The following is a 17,243-nucleotide window of genomic DNA, read 5'->3' as shown; positions in this document are numbered from 1 at the left end:
GGCACAGATCTACCCTAATCCAGAACATCCGAGATCCAGCATCTGACCAGCACAAAGACTTCCCAGGGCCATGACTATGACGTACGGTAATCAGTGTCTTGAGACACAATTTTTCTTGGTTAAATCGGTTTCCCCAATGCGCAAGCAAGAATTCCCCAGCACGAAATGTTCAGCCGAACACAATCAGTTATCCGCTGATTTAACAAGAGGTGTGGGTCGACCGCATTGTGATTGTACGCTCGTAGGTATGTTCGGATTTACGATTTTCCACGGAACCGTGACGAAATCCTGGCAAATGGCTTATCGGCTTTACCACGGTCTACAAGCATCACATACGAGTATCAGGTTAGTAGCGGAGACTGACAGCATAGAAATCCCAATGGGAGACGTACGTCGGCTTCTAGATGCAATGATACTATTGCTTCCTGTCCTTGATCGCTCAGGCGATCGAGTACGCGTTCAAGAGGATCTGGCGCAAGGTTGCATGAGTCTCAAAAAAAGTAGTTTTATTAGAGTGGCCCATCTTCAATAAGTGTGCTTCTAAAACGGCTGGCGGGAACGGCGGACCCGAGGTGCACGTCCCTATCCACCTAGAGATAAGGTGTGGGGTGCAGGGGCTCCCTAGATTACCAGTACTATCCAACAGAGGATGGACTATCCCCAGTGGACAATAATTCAAGTTCGTGAAGTGCTATAGCTTGTTTGGAACGGCAAAAACATGCGCCAGATGTGCATGTCGCTGCGTGGCAACGTGCTTAAGGTGTCGTGACGCCACTCAAAGAAAACTACAGCCTTGTGTGCTTCAGTATCGGGACGAGTGACAGAAAAAAAATGTACGGCGACGAATTCGTTAAACGCCAGAACTCGTTTGGGACGGCAAAAACATGACCTAAAGGAGCGCGGTAGGTCGAGTGATCAGGCCGAGGAATTAAGGCGACCGGCGGGAGTGTCCATCGACTCCACCCTGATACTATACGTGAATAGTTATCAAGGCAGATGCTTGCCCTCACAAGTTGCGGGCGGAATCAAGCTGTCAGAAAGGGCCTGGCCGGGAATTGAACCCGGGACCTCCTCGAATTTGGGTGAACCCTAACAAGGAATCATACTACTAGACCACCAGGCCGATGAAGTGCTCGACTGACTAAAGCATCATCACCGTGCAAGTACCAAATTGGTCCTGACGTGTAGACGCATTATCCGTAAAGTTCCCTGTAAACGTTTAAACTTTGAAATGAGGTCGCAGAATTGGTTTCAGTTCGACAATGGATACAGAGCCTAACCTCGGGAGTGCGCCTCAGCGCGGTGGGTGCGGACCTATATATATCATAATTATGATGATAACACCTAGCTGCTCGTTGCTGTTGTTCATTATTAGTTTCAAGTTTCAGTGTATTAGTCTTCGAGTTTTCTGCATCCCTGGCCCATACCGCAACAGCATCTTTCATAAAACCGAGAGCTGCTGACGAGGCGGTGACCGCAACGCGATTGAATCTCGTGAAGTTGATAAAAATACGTATGTATATATATAGGCGGTGTCGGTGATCTGCTGGTGATCTACACCGATGCAGTTGAGAAGGGAAAGAACGAACGAGCGAAAGTCTTCCCCAGCGTCTGACAGCGGCGCCTAGGCCCTAACCAAGTCGGCGGCATCTGCCGAAGCATTACCCAATTTAAATTTCAGGAACAAAGGTGATTTGTCTCAACGTCGACGTCAGAAAACAGTATAGATCTAGAATTGAGACGATATATAAGCAGTGAGTTTCAGTTCTTATCACCAACTCACCAGGATCCAAAATGATGACCGCAGCACCGACCTCGTCGAGTCTCGCAACAAGCAAGTCTCGTTCAAGACGACGGTCGCATACCTTGAAGCTAACACCAGCTTCCACACCAGCCTTGAGCTCGTCGTCGCCCTCGTCTTCGCCGTCAAGTTCGCCGTCCTCTTCTTCTTCCTGCTCGTCCTTATCCTCATCGCGAACCACCTCGTGCTGCAGACCACCCTACGTACCTTTGTGCGACTTGTTTACCCCCGCCGACACTCGCGCACACTCAGCCTCACAGACACGTTGCTCCGCAAAGTCTACGCCGGCATCACCACCACGGAAATTTTCACATAGTTTTCTCGTTTCGCCTCCGCCGACATCTTTCCTCGTGCCTGTTGGAATGCGCAATCACCACCATCCACGGGAACGCGGCTTGCTCTCCGAGAGTCGCGATCAGGAACTGAGTCCAGACGATGAAGAAGAAGACACAACTAATGTTATATATGCTGCTAGACGTACCCGAAGTAGTCAGGACATCCACCGTCACACTAGTACACGAGTAGCGAAGGACTCACGTGCCAGTGGGTTCAGTACATTCCTGAGTGTGGGTCTTGGCTGGCGGAAGCCCAAGTCAGAGCAAATAACCACTGCTCCTGGACAATTGGGTGCGGGTGAAACAGAGACTGAGGCTGACGAACCTGTGAGCTTTTTCGATAATTATACATTCATACCTGCCTTACTTACCTGACACGTATCGCAGCCACGACATCTTCCGACGACGCGTATCCTACCTGTTTCAGAGCCATTGGTTCCACCAAGCACTCTCACTACTCTATTGTTCGAGGCATCGCGCCTCTTGTCTGTCGTCCCTGCTTCACTGGGCGCACTAATAAACGCCTGGTGCGTGTGGAATCCTCCAGGTTTGTACTCAGAACACTCTCGAATAAATTGGGAGCCCGGTAGTTGGGGTCGTATCACCCTACCGGACAGAGCGGAGTATCTCCTCGCCGTGCTGTGGGTAAGGTTCTAGGTTTTTGGGATGATTAATCTCGTTTTTATTCTTCTCATCCACAGGCGTTACTAACGGCGCACCAATGCCTCCAGTTGACAACCGGACTCCTTCACCGGTGGCGCGCCTACTACCCCCCTTTATCTACACTTATACGCCTTCTTGCTTTGCAGGCCATTTGTTGGCCTGCAACCCACTTTACTCTCGGAATCCTTGGTGGACTGGGCTTTAATGTCGATGCCGCATCCTCTACGCTAAGCATCCTAGACAACACACTGCTGCGTTGGACTACTGTACGTCCGGATGTGTGCTGGGCCGTCATAGGGACAACGACGTGCATCTCTCGCAGCATCCAAATATGGGTGACAAGCAACCTTCTCTCTTCAGATACAGGCACTCGCGCGTCAGCTGTCCCTGATCGTCTACGGCCACATGTGAAGCTTAAGAGCGAGGAGACACGGAAGGTAGTTGGACGCCGGTGGGATTGGGGTATTGTTGCAAGAGTGTGTATGTTACCTGCAGGGTGTTTGTATTTTGTCATGGCATGGGTTGGTGCATGGAGGAGAGAGACTTGGGGCTGCTAGAGCTATAGATTGCTTCCATTTGTACACTTGTGCAGTTTTACCGTGTTGCATGCGTCGACGTCGCCGACTTGTACATCAGATCAATATGCTATGATCAATCTCCTGGGTGATCCGCTCCGAGTACATATATATCCTGACAGGGGTTGGATTACTTACAGCAAATGCGACAATATATGGCGAAATTGGGTTTCAAATTAGATACCTATGTGTGGACACGATCTGCTATTCCAGTGGAATCTTATTGCGCCGCAATTGTCTTCACAGCCTTGTACAATGCTACCGCAGCGCGTATGCAGAGACTTGGGGCTGCTAGAGCTATACTTGATCGCTCCCATTTGTACGCTCTTGTGAAGTTGTATCCTTCATGCGTCGACGTCGCCGACTTGTACTAATTAGACCAATCACGTGCTATGATGAATCTCCTGATTGACCACGCAGTCTCAAAGCGAGTGATAACAATATTGCCACAAGGTGTGGTACACTAGTACATACAGAACAGATACAAAAAGGATAATAAAACTGACCCTCCAACGCGAATACTCATACAGATACGAATCCAGTTATCCATACGATCTCTTCAGATATAGAACATGGTCTCCTTCAAATTGGCATGGACGCCATTACCCCATGCCTGAATAGCAGCATCATAGACACGTTGCTTGGCCGCCTCTCTTTCCTCTGCAGCATCTCTCGCCACGGCCTTCCCTTTATCCTTCCCACCTGAGGAACCAGGTGCAGGAGGTTGCTCCGAGCTGAGGAATCCATCAAGGTAACACCGAGCCCGCTCGCATGCCAGGTCGGCATAATACGCCAGGGGGACAAGGCTTACAGCCTTCGTGGCGCGGGCATACAAGTAACTTGCGGTGTGCGTGCCCTGCTGCACATCGTCGGCGCTGAGACCGCTCTCATCGTAGATGACCGTATAGTGCGTGGGTCTCACATGGCCCTTGATCCCATCATGAGCCTGCAAATAAAAGTCGAAATCAAAACTGGCAGAAACGAGACGATGAGCTGGTTCCATTACACGGGTTTGATGAAACTTACACAGCGGTGACGCGTCTATCAATGACAGTTCCCGGGCGCGTATTTCCGTTTGGACTCTGGAACCTAGAGTTCGGCCCGAAGCGCGCGTGGTGGCGTTTCCCACAAATGATGATGCTTAATTGGGGTCGGTATTCAGCAAGACCCTTTGTCTCCTTGTGGATTGCCTTGAATGCATCCAGAATCTTGTCCTTCTCAGAGCCGTGCTCGAGCACCGTGTCAAATTGGCCCTAGGTTGTGGATCAGTGTTCTATTCAAGAAGAGAAGGTGGAATGATTAATGTCTTACCTCCGAGACGCCGTCTCTGTAGACGATGACTCTCTGGGGGATGGAACCACTTTTCTTCATGTACGCCCTCAGCCGCTCTAGCATCATCTCTTTCAAATCATCTATCATCTGTGAGCGTCTGTCAGTCATCAGATAGGCAAGATTTTGTTAGAGCAGTATACCTCTTTCTTTGACTCCTGACACCTCAAACTCGCAGGGCATTGCGCAAAGGTGTTGTCAATGGTGGCGACGACAGCAGCGATAGATGGAGTGCCGGCCTTGCTCGCAGGTCCAGGGTGGGTAACATCCATGCCCACGAGCATCGTGCTCTTCTTCGTCAGCCAGTGTGTACTTTCAGCGTCGAGAACATGATTGATGCCCCCGAGTTTCTGATTCAACTTCAGGGCGACATTGGCATGATACTGCTGCGAACCCTTTGGTTTCAAAACCTTGCTCAGGACCATGGTGATAGAATGGATGCCGAGCTCGACATCGCAGATACGTTTGATGCCGGGGTATAGCTTCGTGTCACGGAAGGGTAGGAGGACCAACACGAATGTCGGGTTGCCCATTCTGAGGTCCTGGATCACCCGCTTTATTTCCTTTGTACCCTCCAACCGATCCTTGTCCCGAAATTGTGGCAGTTGGGACGTTCTGCCAATAGTTGGGGGCTGGTTTGCGAACGTCATTCCCGACTTCTGACAACCTTCTTTGAAGCCTCTCCACACTCTAGACACATCTTCGTCACTGGTGGGATTGCGCCCGTCAAAGACGACTAAAACCGCCCATTTAGCAACAGAAGCTCCAGTGTGAAACTTCACATTCGCGAGGTTCCAACTACCCTTTGCTGGCTGTACAGTAAGAGGACCGGTACCATACAGTAAACGTTTGGGAGGAGGAAGCTCTCGTGCAGAAGTATTCGTCATGGTCTTGCTGACCGATATGCCAAACTTGTCTAGAAGGCTTGCTTTGGGTTCAGTCAAGGCAAGCGAGGGTAATCCTTGGTTGACTATTTCGTCAAAGTTGTCTTTCGGAAAGGGGCATGAGTGGTTCAGCATCTTCGTGGTTTCACGATCGTCAAGAAGACCTCTGAATGGCTGCGACTCGATCATACACAGCTCCAGGGGAACAAAGACCGACCTCCTCTCTGTCCCGAGGTCAGCGAGGGGAAGTTCTGGATGTTCCAATGATATCTTGTACACTGGTGGCTCATGATCAGCTTAATGAAGAGCCAACAGCTCATGACGACAGTACCTTCCCGGAAATGCTGGGCGACTGAAATTCGGCGCCCATTCTTGATGAACGTGGTTTCCGCTGCGGATGACGACGTGATCCGGAACAAGGTGTAGCGCTTCTTGTAACCGAGATACATGGTAGTCACTTTGACATTCTGAGCAAACCGTTGCAGCCCATTGGAGCAGTCTTCATTATAGGCCACGTCGAGTCGTCTAATGGGCTTGTAGAACGGTGTCATGGATACACCGACATTAACCATCAACTCTCCGAAAACGGGCCTCGCAGACAAGAAAAAGCCTCTGAATGCCTCCAGACCCGTGGGGCCGGGGGAAAGCTCCATCGCCTTATAACCCGGGAACCCGAAGTAGCGACTGTTCCCGACACGGATAGCAGTAGATGAAGCATGTTGCTGAAGAACGATGTTGATTGCGGATATAAGCGGGGAAATGTCGTAATTATCGATGTTGCAGCACAGGAATCTGAACAATAAGATTAAGGCCATGACTCATATATATCTCCTAGCTTAGAGCTTACTTCATCAGTTCGTCAATCTCCCACATGCGGAGCAATTCGAAGGAGACAGTATATTCTGGCGAGTTTGGACCAGGCATCTGTTCTTCCTCGAAGAACCTCACGCGGATCTTCATGGGCTGAGGCAGCTCCTTGGCAGATACCAACCTCTCTTTCCCATCATATGCCACGAAGAACTTGACACTTTGCCAAGTCTGGTTATTGGTCTGCTCGAGGAGTGATAAAAGACGGCGTTGAACATCCCTGGCCTTTCTCGTTGGTTCGACTTTGATGTTATATGTATAGACAAGTGAATTTGTGATCTTCAACGCGAAGAAGTTGGCAAGCAGTGTGACCGGATTCCCGAGGGTACCGAACCCTGGACGAATAGGCCGTTCATACCGAATGCCAACCTCGCGACGCATTTTCTCTAGCGCCTGTTCATGGGAGCGGAGTGGTTCGTCAGCGCTACCTCCTAGAGAGGCCTGCTGCGGCCTAGCAGGCTGTCCAGAGGTGTTTCGTGCAGGAACCCCAGCAGGACCCCGTTGTTGCCCAACTGGGCCTAGCTGGGCTCCTCCGCGACCACGAGTGCTGTTCTGAGCTTGTTTACGATTGGGATTAATGTTGGTGTTCATGGTACAGGACTAATGAGAGTTGCTGTGAGGTGGTTCGAACTTTGCCGTTATATCAGGTTGCTTACTCAGCGCTCAGCAACGAACTACCGTGACGCACAGGCCAAGGAAATATTTTTAGCCCAAGGCAGCACCAGGCTGAACGATCCGCTGATGTCGGCTCCAGTAATTATATGGAAAATCCACTGGGAGTAGCATATCATGAAAGGTCAGAGGTTGCTATTACCTGTTGGAACGGGCACGGACTGCAAGGGGAAACCCAAGGCCAAACCTCTAAGGCGGGAGGCGGCGGCTCTATCTATCGAGGACCGACTACAACATGCAGCAGCGACTACCTACGAGTCAGGACTCCGGCCACTGAGCCGGGACCCATGGCACTCCGCGGAGCACCTGCGCCAGATCGCCCCGGTACACTGTACAGTGTCATCGCAACTACTCAACTAGTATTGGATATTTCCCCTTACTCAGACTCACTAGTATCTTTGAGCATATCTTCAACGTGGAAAATACTTCTTCATTGTGCAATGATCAGAAGGCTTGTCAATTTTGTTGGCTTTGTAAGTGCCCATTTAATCAAGACCAATTGTTAGAAGTTCACCGCGACGCCAGCTGGATCACCCACCGTACTATGGGTGATATGATGACGAGCTTACACGGTGCGAATCACCGTATATCATTCGGTTGACTTGACCATGTAAACGGGTGCACGGAACCAGATGATAATGACCAGTTTTATTGCCGATTTCACCATCCCCTCAAATGGCCTTTCTGGCGACCAAGATCAACACATCTCTGCATTAATGATGATTACAGACCGTCACTATCCGCTGATCGGCGACGGCATGACATGGTCACTCAAAACAATCAAATACTAATAGGGTAGGATAAGGTCTTATACGGTTTGTCGATTTCATACCACTATCCAGCCCGTTGATCCGCGGAGACAACTGTCCTTGCTCTTTCCCAATACAGCTGCCTGTTAATCTCCTTCATTGGCCACGACAATTCGAAGTTACCAAGGCCTACTACTGCGGTCATTTTGCGACCCGATGATCGTGCCACAGTATGCCGAAACGCAGTTCCCGACGGGTTTCCCTTGTGCTGGCTATAAAGTGTTGGTTACTGCGCCCATCCTACAGCACTTGTGCAGTTCAACCTATAATCAATGTCGCTTTCATCAGGCACTCCCAAATTTCGAGTAGCAATCTGGTCAGTCAGATAACCCCTCATGAATGTGACGCAGACTGAATTCCTGTGCAGTGGTGCAGGCATAGGAGGGCTTGCCCTCGCTATCACAATTGGGAAGTTTGCATGTCACGATATCCACATAGACTTATACGAAGCGCATGACGCCATCACGACCGCTGGGGCTGGGATTACAGTCTCGCGGCGCACATCGGAAGTCATGCAAGAACTCGGCATGTACGAAGAGATCTCCCGTGCTTCGACCAAGCCCCCTCCCTCCAGTCGTGGTGTGTTAAATAATTTATTTTTCAATCGTGTGTAATTGATTCGTATCGACAGGGCCAAGACACAGGATATCTAATGTCCCACAGGGTGGCTTCGAGTGGTTTCAGGATACAGTCAAACGCGCGGCATCCATTATGCACCGCCAGAGTCTCGTTGACATTCTCAAGCAGTACCTCCCCTTGTCATGCAGGCTCCACTTTAATAAACGCCTCACTCGATATGATAAGCAGTCACCAGGATCACTTATCCTTCACTTCGCTGATGACAGCACCGCAACTACGGATGTGTTAATAGGGGCAGATGGCCTCCACTCCTCGGTGCGGAAGACACTCTTCGAAACATTAGACCGAGGCATCGTGGACCCAAATAAGATAGGACACTACACAAACCCATCTTGGACTGGAAAGCTTGTCTATCGCACCGTCATTCCAGTGAAGAAGCTCTCGCAGATGGATCCAAACAACATAGCTTTGAAGGATTTCACCGTAGTAAGTCCTCAGAGAAGCGTTCATGATCATTGGGAATGACTTTCATTTCGCAGTTCTGCGGGAAAAGAAAGGTAGATTGTTACGATCAGTGGTCTCTTCTTGCTGATGCTTTTGTCATCATAACTTCATAGCATATCATCTCTTATCCGGTGTCAGAGGGAAGACTGCTCAATGTCGTGGCATTTGTCACTAAGGAACAGAAACCTGGCACACCTTTCGAGGGCCGTTGGGTCTCAGATGTATCCAATGAAGAGCTTCAAGAACAATATCAGGACTTCGAACCCGCTGTCAAGAACCTGTTGAAAGTAAGCCTTGGGCTGGATCGCTTATGTTGCCCTCGACCGACGACATTTCTTCACAGTGTTCCGAAAACCCCTCAAGATGGGCGCTTCATGTAGTAAATGAATTGCCGCTATCCACTGACGACAGAGTTGCCCTGATAGGTGATGCGGTACGCTTCTCCTTGCTGACCGGAAGATCTTCTGACGAAATCGTGTAGTGCCATGCCATGACACCCCACTTTGCCGCAGGAGCTGGTCAGGCAATTGAGGTAGGCGTGCGCGATCATTCGCTAGACTATGTGATCTCATTTTGTACGAAGGATGCTTTTGTCCTTGGCCGCCTTCTTGCTCACCCGCTCACAACGTTGGACAACGTGCCCGCTGCGCTGAAAGCATACCAGGACGTTCGCCTCCCATCCGCTCAATTTGTAGCTCGTGAATCGGAACGTGTAGGGCGTATAATGGACTTTAACACCCTGAATGCAGATCGAGGAAATGAACAAGAAGGGCTTGGAAATTCAAAAAGAGAAGATCTTAGGCCAGTGGAGGCTGGAAGGTCAGGGCTTGTGCTGTTGCTGAATGGTTAGAGGCAGAAAGAAAACTACAGGAAAGTGCAGGTTTGAGGAACGGACAATGTGAAAACAATCACTATCTTCCAAGTTGTAGCCCGGCACTTTGAGCCGCTATGCGCGAAGTACTATTATGACGATAATAGTTATACAAAGATGGTTACATAATGACGTCCACAAATAAGTACTACATGACGAGTACGCTGGGACAATTTGCAACAATCCCCATCAGATATAAAACATGCTTGCCCGCAAGTCGGGATGCACGCCCTCTCCCCATGCTTTCTTCGCCTCCTCAAACACACGCAATTTCTCTGCCTCCTTGTCCACCTTCCCCCTTCCCTTCCCTTTCCCTGACGCGATAGAAGTTGACACCTTGTCATCGGCAGCCAAGAAGTCGTTCAAGTAGCATCTCCCTCTCTCACAAGCTAAATCGGCGTAGTATGCGGCCGGGACGAGACTCACCGCCTTGGTGGCACGGGCGTACAGGTAACTCGCAGTGTGCGTACCCTGTTGGACTTCATCTGCGCCGAGGCGGTTCTCGTCATACACCACAGTATAGTGTGTCGCCTTCACATGACCTTGCAAGCCTGCATGAGCTTGAAGGTAAAAGTCGAAGTCGAATCTAGAGGGATCAAAATGTCAGAATGTTCAACGTGTGGTGAATAGGAAGCCCTTACACTGCAGTGACGCCTCTATCCACGACGGTTCCTGGACGAGTGTTGCCATTCCTGTCAGCGAACTGGGAGTCGGTCGGGAAGAACTTGACGTGGTGGCGCTTTCCACAAATGATGATCGTTAACGATGGGCGATATGGCTTCGGCTGAGGAACTTTCTTAAATGCCTCCAGGATCTGAGGAAGTTCTTGCTCCAGCACGGTATTGAATTGACCCTTCACGTTTAATATTAGCAAGCGACTTCAAGATCGAGAGGAAAGCCTATCTCACCTCAGAAACACCGTCTCTGTAAACAAAAACTCGGTCTGGCAGAGATCGATTCTTCTCTTTGTAAAACATGAGGACGTTCAACCATCATAGCAGTCAATTCTGTTAATCATCTACAAAGAACGGGTGAGGGTTAGGGTGATAAAGTTGGGATGTTGCGCACCTCTTTCTTGGTCTCCTGACACTTGAGACTCGCTGGGAATTGGACGAAAGAACTATCTACGCTCGCGACGACAGCGGCAATTGATGGTGTGCCTTCGGCACTGCCAGGGCCGGGATGCGTAACATCCATCCCAACGACCATCGTCTTGGCCTTCGTCAACCATTTCAAGCTGTCCGGATCCAGCATATGATTGGTGCCTCCAAGTTTGGTGTTCAACTTGAGAGCGACGTTCGAGAAGTACTGATCTTGTTTATTCGGGTCGCGCAGCACCTTATCTGTAAGCATATGAGGGTGTGGACGCCTAACTCGACGTCACAAATCCGCTTGATACCAGGGTAAATGTAATTGTCCCGGATGAGAGAGGATGACGAGGATGAATGTGGGTTTGCCTTTCTCGGAAATATGTTGCTTGATATTCTGACGAATCGAGGCCAGCGCCTGCTGCCTGGATGGGTCACGGTTGGGAGGGACGAGCTCTTGAGCCAACATGACGGGCGTCGACCCCAGTGTCATGCCACTGTTGCGGCATTTCTCACCAAAGCCCCTCCAAATACCCACCAAACTCGGGTCGTTGGGCCCGTTGAACACGTTTCGTCCGTCTCTGATGACGAGGACCCACCAAGTCTTGATAGCTCCGCCAACGTGGAACTTGACATCGAGAATGTTCCAACTGCCATTGTTAACGTTGGGAGGCTTCCCTGCTTTGTAGTTGAGGCGAGGCGCGGGAAGTTCACGTGCAGGGATGACCGCCATATTGTTGTCTACCGCCATACCGAAGCTGCTCAGAGCTTTACTGCCTGGAGTCCCAGACGTAAACCCGAGAGTAGGAAGACCGCGATCAACTGACGGTATCTGCGTTGACTTTAGGCGGGTTGCAGGCGAACCGAATCATATTCGCGGTTTCTTTCTCATTGAGACGCCCTCTGAACGGTTGTCCAGGCTCGATCTCGCATAGCTCGGCTGGTACGTAAATGGAGAATTTCGAGTTTGGACCCGAAATATCAACGACTGGAACGTCGTGCGCATGCCTTAGCTTGATATGGGGGTACTCTAAAGAAGAATGAGCGTGTGAACGAAGAATGATATAAAGGAAACGAACTTCTCTTAAAATAGTCTTCGACAGATATTTGGCCATGGTATTCTTCGCAGTTGAAAGTCTGCTGCCTCGCAGTCGTAGACATGATCTTCTTGATGGGTTTCTTCTGCTTGTACCCTAGATGACTTGTAGTCACCTTCAGTTTCTGAACAAACCGCTGAAGCATAGCGCCATTGGATGTCCGGTTGAACTCCATGATGGCGTCGGCAAGGTTGCCTGGCTTGTAAAAAGCTGTCATACAGACACCGACGTTCACCATGAGTGCCTTATACACAGGTCTGGCGGACGCGAAGAAGCCTTTCCAGGCTTCCACGCCAGGCGCTAGGTCAAAGCGCTCGCGCTCTTGCGAGGGGAAAAAGTAGCGATTCTTGCCCACACGAACGCCGGTACGCGATGCATGCGTTTGAAGCACGAGATTCACAGCAGCTATCAGCGGTTGGGCATCGTAGTCCTGTGACTCAATGTTACCGCTCAGATGCCTGCCACGTACTGAATTAACGCGAGAACAAAAGAAGTAACTTTCCATAACTTACTTCGTGAGTTGTGCAATGTCCAAGTCAGTCGTATGGGTGATTGCGAAGGTATAGGTCTTGGATTTCGCATTGGGACCAGCTTCTCCTTCTTCGTAATACTGGATTGGCACGTCAAGAGGCTGAGGCAACTTCTTGGCCGACACAAGCCTCTCACTGCGGTCGTGAGCGATGAACGGCACAAACTCTTTCCAGCCTTTCTGATTGCTCAGCTCTAGGAGCTCGAAAAGGCGTGCGCGAATGCGCTTGATGTCTGTGGACGGGGAAATCTCGACATGATAGTCGTGGATAGGTCCTTTGGGAAGTTCGACAGGAAATAAGTTGGCTCGCACTGTGATTGCACGGCCAAGGGTGCCGTAGCCAGGCCGGTGAGGGCGCTCCGGTTTGAAGGTGAGTTTTTTAAAGGAAGAGACCAGTTGATCCAAGGTCGCTAGACGTTGGTCTACAGATGCGGGGCCCCGGAAGATCAAATCTCCTGGTACTCCCCCTCTGGAACCACCGCCGTACCCGCCCCTACCAGACCCTCTTCCTCCAGCAAACCCACCACCACCGCCCCCTCTAGGGCCACCGGGCTGGCCGCCTCGGTTACCGCCTCTGCCTCGTGGAGGGAAGTTGCTCATAAATGAACTTTAGTGGTAACGAAATATGAGGTGTTCGTGGTTGTATGTGGAAAAGAGACGCCAAAGGGCAGGGTATTTATAGGTGCGCACTGGTCGTGGGTACTTCGCGCTTCCGGAGTTGCTGTGGGAGTTGCGGCTGCAGTGCCAGTGACGCAGGGTGACGCTGCGCCGCGGCTGCGGACCCAGACAATTAGAAAGTTCCCACGCTGTGAAGGCGCTGTAAACAATGTATCAATGATTCTTCCTGCGCAGTCACGCAGCAGTGCGTACTGACCGGGGAACATTCTGCGAACTCTTCTGATTCGGATACATAACAAGAAAGACAAAGAACGAATTGTGTCGATACCCCAAGCCCACGCATACAAAACCCGATCGATAAGTAACAAAGCGATGTGGATCAAGATTCAAAAAGAAATATCGCAACCCTACATCTCACAGGTGGCTGCGTGTCAGCACCTCACGGGACCAGCGTTCGCCCTGTCTCCACCACCGCGTTGTGCCCAAGTGAATTTCATACAGTGCAGGATAAGCTGCGGAGATCTTTAGAATGATAAGCCGTTGCTTCGCCTCGTTATCGCAAACTGTCTCCGCTTTCTGGTAGTAATGAAGCTGCAGTGTCTCGAGCTTCACCGGAAGTGTGAGATGACCGTCAGCTATCGAAGACAAGACACCCTGATCCGAAACGTCAGAATTGTACTTAGCAATTAAATTGGTAACCTCACTCACGGAAATTAAAAACAGTGGATGCAGGCCATTACCATCCCGCATATCCATGCCGTCAGAAAGCATATCCATGATGATCGACATGGGTTCTTCCTTTGTTTGTCGTAAGCAGCCAGAAAAGATCTCGCGCAGAATATGTAAACTCACTACATCAACACCCATATTGAGATTTGGAGTGCGGAGGATTTCAAGCCGCAGGTGACGAAGATCGGGGTGGATACGCACGATATCCTGCATACTGTCTGGGGTAGGATGAAAGGGAGAGATCATGAGATCATGTATCGCGCGCTTGGACGCAGAACAATCATTCAAGGCTTTGCAGATAACGTTATTGTCGTAGACACCAAACGGATCGCCGAGAGTGGCTTCAGGATCTGTCCTATGATTCATCCTCAAACGAACAGTGCTGACGGGCCGCCCAGGAAGGAAGATCGGGACGAGAGTTGGAAAGCCGTCATAGGCGATCAGGTTGGGGACATTAGATTGTAGAAAGGGCTGGTTAGGCGTGGCTATGGCTGAGAAGTTCGAAATTGTGAGCGATGAGAGTGAAGGCGTTCCGCTTAAGAAGGCAAACAGCGTGTCCATGTGGGCATTCGGAACCACCACAGAAAGGTGCTTCAGATTTTCAAACCGCCCAACCCCAACGAGTCCTTGGAGAAAAGAATCTGAGAAGGTGAGGTCGAGTAAGGTGAGCCTTTCTAAGTGTCGAGGGTTGAAGAGAGAGGAAATAAGCTGTGTAGTTGGAGGTGGTACGTCTGGTGGGTCACGACGCGCCTCGTGTGTAATTGATACGACTTTGAGCTTCATAGCCTTGCTACCGTCGGATGACATGACGCATCGTTCCATCGTAAGACATTCCAGCCGCGGCATTTTTTCCAACGCAAACCAACGCTCGTGCCCCATGTGAATATCGGAAACACTGAGCAGGCGAAGGTTTGTGCATGACGGCAGAATCAGGAAAATTGATCTGTATGGCTGTACGAAGGGGAAGTGGTCTTTCTCGTCACGGTATTGCATGATCTCATCTTCTTCTAACGGGGCAGGCGAGCCAAAAGACTTGATGCTCCATGTGTCCACTAGCCTGAGTACTTCTCGAGCGTCACTGTCATTTTGAAGTGCGTGAAGACGAAGAATAAGACGACGTGCTCGTCCGATTCTTGCAACGTCGTCATGTCGAGGTTGGAATATGTGCCGGACAGTGCGCTTGTATGGGATAGTAGTTGTGATGTGCCTAAATAATATGTCTTTGCAAATACAGCGAAATAACAGACAAGTGGATGACACAGCAAGAAGATCTTCGACCGCCAGGAAACTCCAGCAATGCTGCCAAAGCTCCAAGGGAAGAGACTGCGCATAAGGCTTGGACTCTTGCAAAGTTCCAAAGAGCTGACCCATCTAGATGGTACTACTCTTCTAGGTAAGTCAATTATTGAGCTGTAGTAGTACTTACTAAGCGCGGGTTAGCCTAAGGCTAAAGGTCAAGTTGAAGCTGCAAGTTTATTACTAATTTTGACAAGTACTTTATATGATGTCATCGACCAGTCGCGACGCGAGATAGGGTCTCACCTCTACCTTTCTTCTCCTCCGCACAAACGAATCGCTGCAATTATCCCCCAGACTTGTTCTAGAAAATGCAGAAACCACAGCGTGATATCCCTAAAGTTTTGTCAGCTCTGACCACCCGCAATCCCGCCGATTTGCAGGACACTGTAACCAGATTCTACACGCACGACGCCTCTTTGCGCCACCCTCTCAGCAGTCGTTGAGCATGGAACAAACTCAAAGGAGAAGATTATCGGTGTGTATGAGTGGTATCGCATCGTCAGCCCCGACGCTACCAGTAACGTGAATTCAGCGTGTTGGTTTACCAAACAATATCGTTCCTCCGTCCAAAGCTGACTATATGCGCCTTAACAATAATAGCATACGACATTAAAAGTAAAGTTCTTATCGCTGATGTCACACGGCACTCCGGTGTTAGATTCAGCCCGTTCAAGGTAGCCCCTTCTCGGTGAGTGGATACGCGTTAGTGGCCTACAGTCGTGATATTGACGCGAATGCCAACTACGCATCCGTCAGCCACATGATCCGTCTTGAACTCCAGGAGCATGATGGGCTATACTATATCTATTCAGAAGAAGATCTCGTCCACTCCACGGTCTGTCCATTTGTTGAAAATATTATTTAGGATTTTGGACTGATCGTTGACGGTAGGACTTGATGAATTCACTTCTGCCGCCTCTGGCTCCACTCGTCCAGCTCGTGCTTATCTTCTTCGCGTTTATGGCGGTTGCGGGTTCGAAGGTGTGGTTCTTCAGCTTGCTCCTGTCGGAGAAGCTCTTCGGCATGGGGAGCGATACCCAGAGAGGCAAAACGAAACCGGGCTCAAAGAAGTTCACGCAAGCTGAAGACCAAGAGACGGAAGGGAAGTCTATGCAAAACGGCTCGTCCGGAGGTAAAGCCAAAAAGTGAATACTTGCGCAGCACACTTCAGTTTGGGTCTCGAGTCCATCAGTTTCATAATCATTCGCAGCCGTACTTCATACACGATCAGGACACTGTACTTTTATCACCAATTGTATTTTTGACGCAGTCATGACAGAGGAATCCTTCTCTCACTTTTGTGCTACGTGAATATTTCCATCAGTTAAGTCAAATACTGGTTGGCTCCCGCACGCACAATGGAAGGTTTGGAGTCGGAGCCTGCGGTCTCGACTCACGAGACCTTGCAACTTCCAAACCACCTGTCGACCGATCATCCGAAACGCCCATGCACAGACATTTAGACACCGCTGAGGCAGATCAAGCCAGAGGTGTGCTAAACAAATTAGCGGGGGGTAAGGAGGGCAACCATATCCTAGAACATCACACACAGGGTGTTGAGTAGTAAATGATATTACGGTGGGTGAAAGATATCCTCTTGGCGAGCCACATCAAGAAAAACCTCCCGTGAAATAGGGAAGTTTAGATCTAAGTTGGCTAATTAGCGATAATCCTGTATAATTAGACGGTTTAGCAGATTAGGACTCTTTACTTGCCTTTAACTTTGCCATAATTTTGACTAGCTTTCTGCTAATTATTCGAAGGTTAGAACTAGCGTGGTCAAGATTTTCGCCCTCTTGTTTGATCCCTTACTTCCAACTGATATACGAGAAAAAATGGAAATTTATTCAAGTGTATACCGATGACACATGTGCAGCAAAGGATACAAATACAGGCCGCCACGCGCAACAAAGGTGTGCGAGTGGTAGCGTCCAGCTCCAATGTACATAGCCACTTCCTCTGGCTAGGACATTGGACGTTTAGTGGCATTATCA

General features: G+C 49.9%; 6 protein-coding genes and 1 non-coding gene across 7 annotated transcripts; 3 read left to right on the top strand and 4 right to left on the bottom strand.

The window, feature by feature from the left end:
* Nucleotides 1-1,040: 1,040 nt before the first annotated feature.
* EDB91DRAFT_t83 lies at nucleotides 1,041-1,123 on the bottom strand. The gene has a single exon. It is a non-coding gene; the product is annotated as a tRNA-Pro (tRNA).
* Nucleotides 1,124-1,782: 659 nt separating this feature from the next.
* On the top strand, nucleotides 1,783-3,522 carry EDB91DRAFT_1146108 (uncharacterized protein). The gene is made up of 3 exons (XM_041319218.1): nucleotides 1,783-2,463; nucleotides 2,524-2,781; nucleotides 2,838-3,522. Exons 1-3 carry the CDS (start codon nucleotides 1,795-1,797, stop codon nucleotides 3,354-3,356), a joined length of 1,446 nt encoding a protein of 481 aa, XP_041174980.1. The 5' UTR covers nucleotides 1,783-1,794; the 3' UTR covers nucleotides 3,357-3,522.
* Nucleotides 3,523-3,758: 236 nt separating this feature from the next.
* EDB91DRAFT_1146105 (ribonuclease H-like domain-containing protein) lies at nucleotides 3,759-7,093 on the bottom strand. The gene is made up of 6 exons (XM_041319217.1): nucleotides 6,435-7,093; nucleotides 5,919-6,379; nucleotides 4,847-5,865; nucleotides 4,686-4,793; nucleotides 4,401-4,627; nucleotides 3,759-4,345 (listed from the first exon to the last, which is right to left on the bottom strand). The coding sequence occupies exons 1-6, from the start codon at nucleotides 7,043-7,045 to the stop codon at nucleotides 3,934-3,936; spliced, it is 2,838 nt and encodes a 945-aa protein (XP_041174979.1). The 5' UTR covers nucleotides 7,046-7,093; the 3' UTR covers nucleotides 3,759-3,933.
* Nucleotides 7,094-8,086: 993 nt separating this feature from the next.
* EDB91DRAFT_577444 (uncharacterized protein) lies at nucleotides 8,087-9,932 on the top strand. The gene is made up of 8 exons (XM_041327766.1): nucleotides 8,087-8,251; nucleotides 8,303-8,514; nucleotides 8,567-9,000; nucleotides 9,054-9,071; nucleotides 9,132-9,305; nucleotides 9,362-9,451; nucleotides 9,500-9,550; nucleotides 9,602-9,932. Exons 1-8 carry the CDS (start codon nucleotides 8,208-8,210, stop codon nucleotides 9,866-9,868), a joined length of 1,290 nt encoding a protein of 429 aa, XP_041174978.1. The 5' UTR covers nucleotides 8,087-8,207; the 3' UTR covers nucleotides 9,869-9,932.
* Nucleotides 9,933-10,078: 146 nt separating this feature from the next.
* EDB91DRAFT_1250763 (ribonuclease H-like domain-containing protein) lies at nucleotides 10,079-13,203 on the bottom strand (the record flags this gene model as incomplete). Its single annotated transcript, XM_041323264.1, has 7 exons — nucleotides 10,079-10,475; nucleotides 10,531-10,742; nucleotides 10,958-11,258; nucleotides 11,289-11,754; nucleotides 11,801-12,007; nucleotides 12,057-12,532; nucleotides 12,587-13,203. The coding sequence occupies 7 exons, from the start codon at nucleotides 13,201-13,203 to the stop codon at nucleotides 10,079-10,081; spliced, it is 2,676 nt and encodes an 891-aa protein (XP_041174977.1).
* A 187-nt stretch (nucleotides 13,204-13,390) lies between these two features.
* Nucleotides 13,391-15,415, bottom strand: EDB91DRAFT_577471 (uncharacterized protein). Its single transcript, XM_041327767.1, has 4 exons — nucleotides 14,074-15,415; nucleotides 13,930-14,019; nucleotides 13,478-13,875; nucleotides 13,391-13,420 (listed from the first exon to the last, which is right to left on the bottom strand). Exons 1-3 carry the CDS (start codon nucleotides 15,319-15,321, stop codon nucleotides 13,636-13,638), a joined length of 1,578 nt encoding a protein of 525 aa, XP_041174976.1. The 5' UTR covers nucleotides 15,322-15,415; the 3' UTR covers nucleotides 13,391-13,420; nucleotides 13,478-13,635.
* A 39-nt stretch (nucleotides 15,416-15,454) lies between these two features.
* On the top strand, nucleotides 15,455-16,531 carry EDB91DRAFT_1146089 (uncharacterized protein). The gene is made up of 5 exons (XM_041319216.1): nucleotides 15,455-15,635; nucleotides 15,694-15,784; nucleotides 15,850-15,937; nucleotides 16,006-16,084; nucleotides 16,141-16,531. Exons 1-5 carry the CDS (start codon nucleotides 15,558-15,560, stop codon nucleotides 16,396-16,398), a joined length of 594 nt encoding a protein of 197 aa, XP_041174975.1. The 5' UTR covers nucleotides 15,455-15,557; the 3' UTR covers nucleotides 16,399-16,531.
* The last annotated feature ends 712 nt before the right edge of the window (nucleotides 16,532-17,243 follow it).

This window comes from Suillus paluster, assembly GCF_016628075.1.
Source record: "Suillus paluster strain FC165 chromosome Unknown EDB91scaffold_46, whole genome shotgun sequence".
NCBI lineage: Eukaryota > Fungi > Basidiomycota > Agaricomycetes > Boletales > Suillaceae > Suillus > Suillus paluster.
This window is presented reverse-complemented; position numbering and strand designations above follow the sequence as displayed.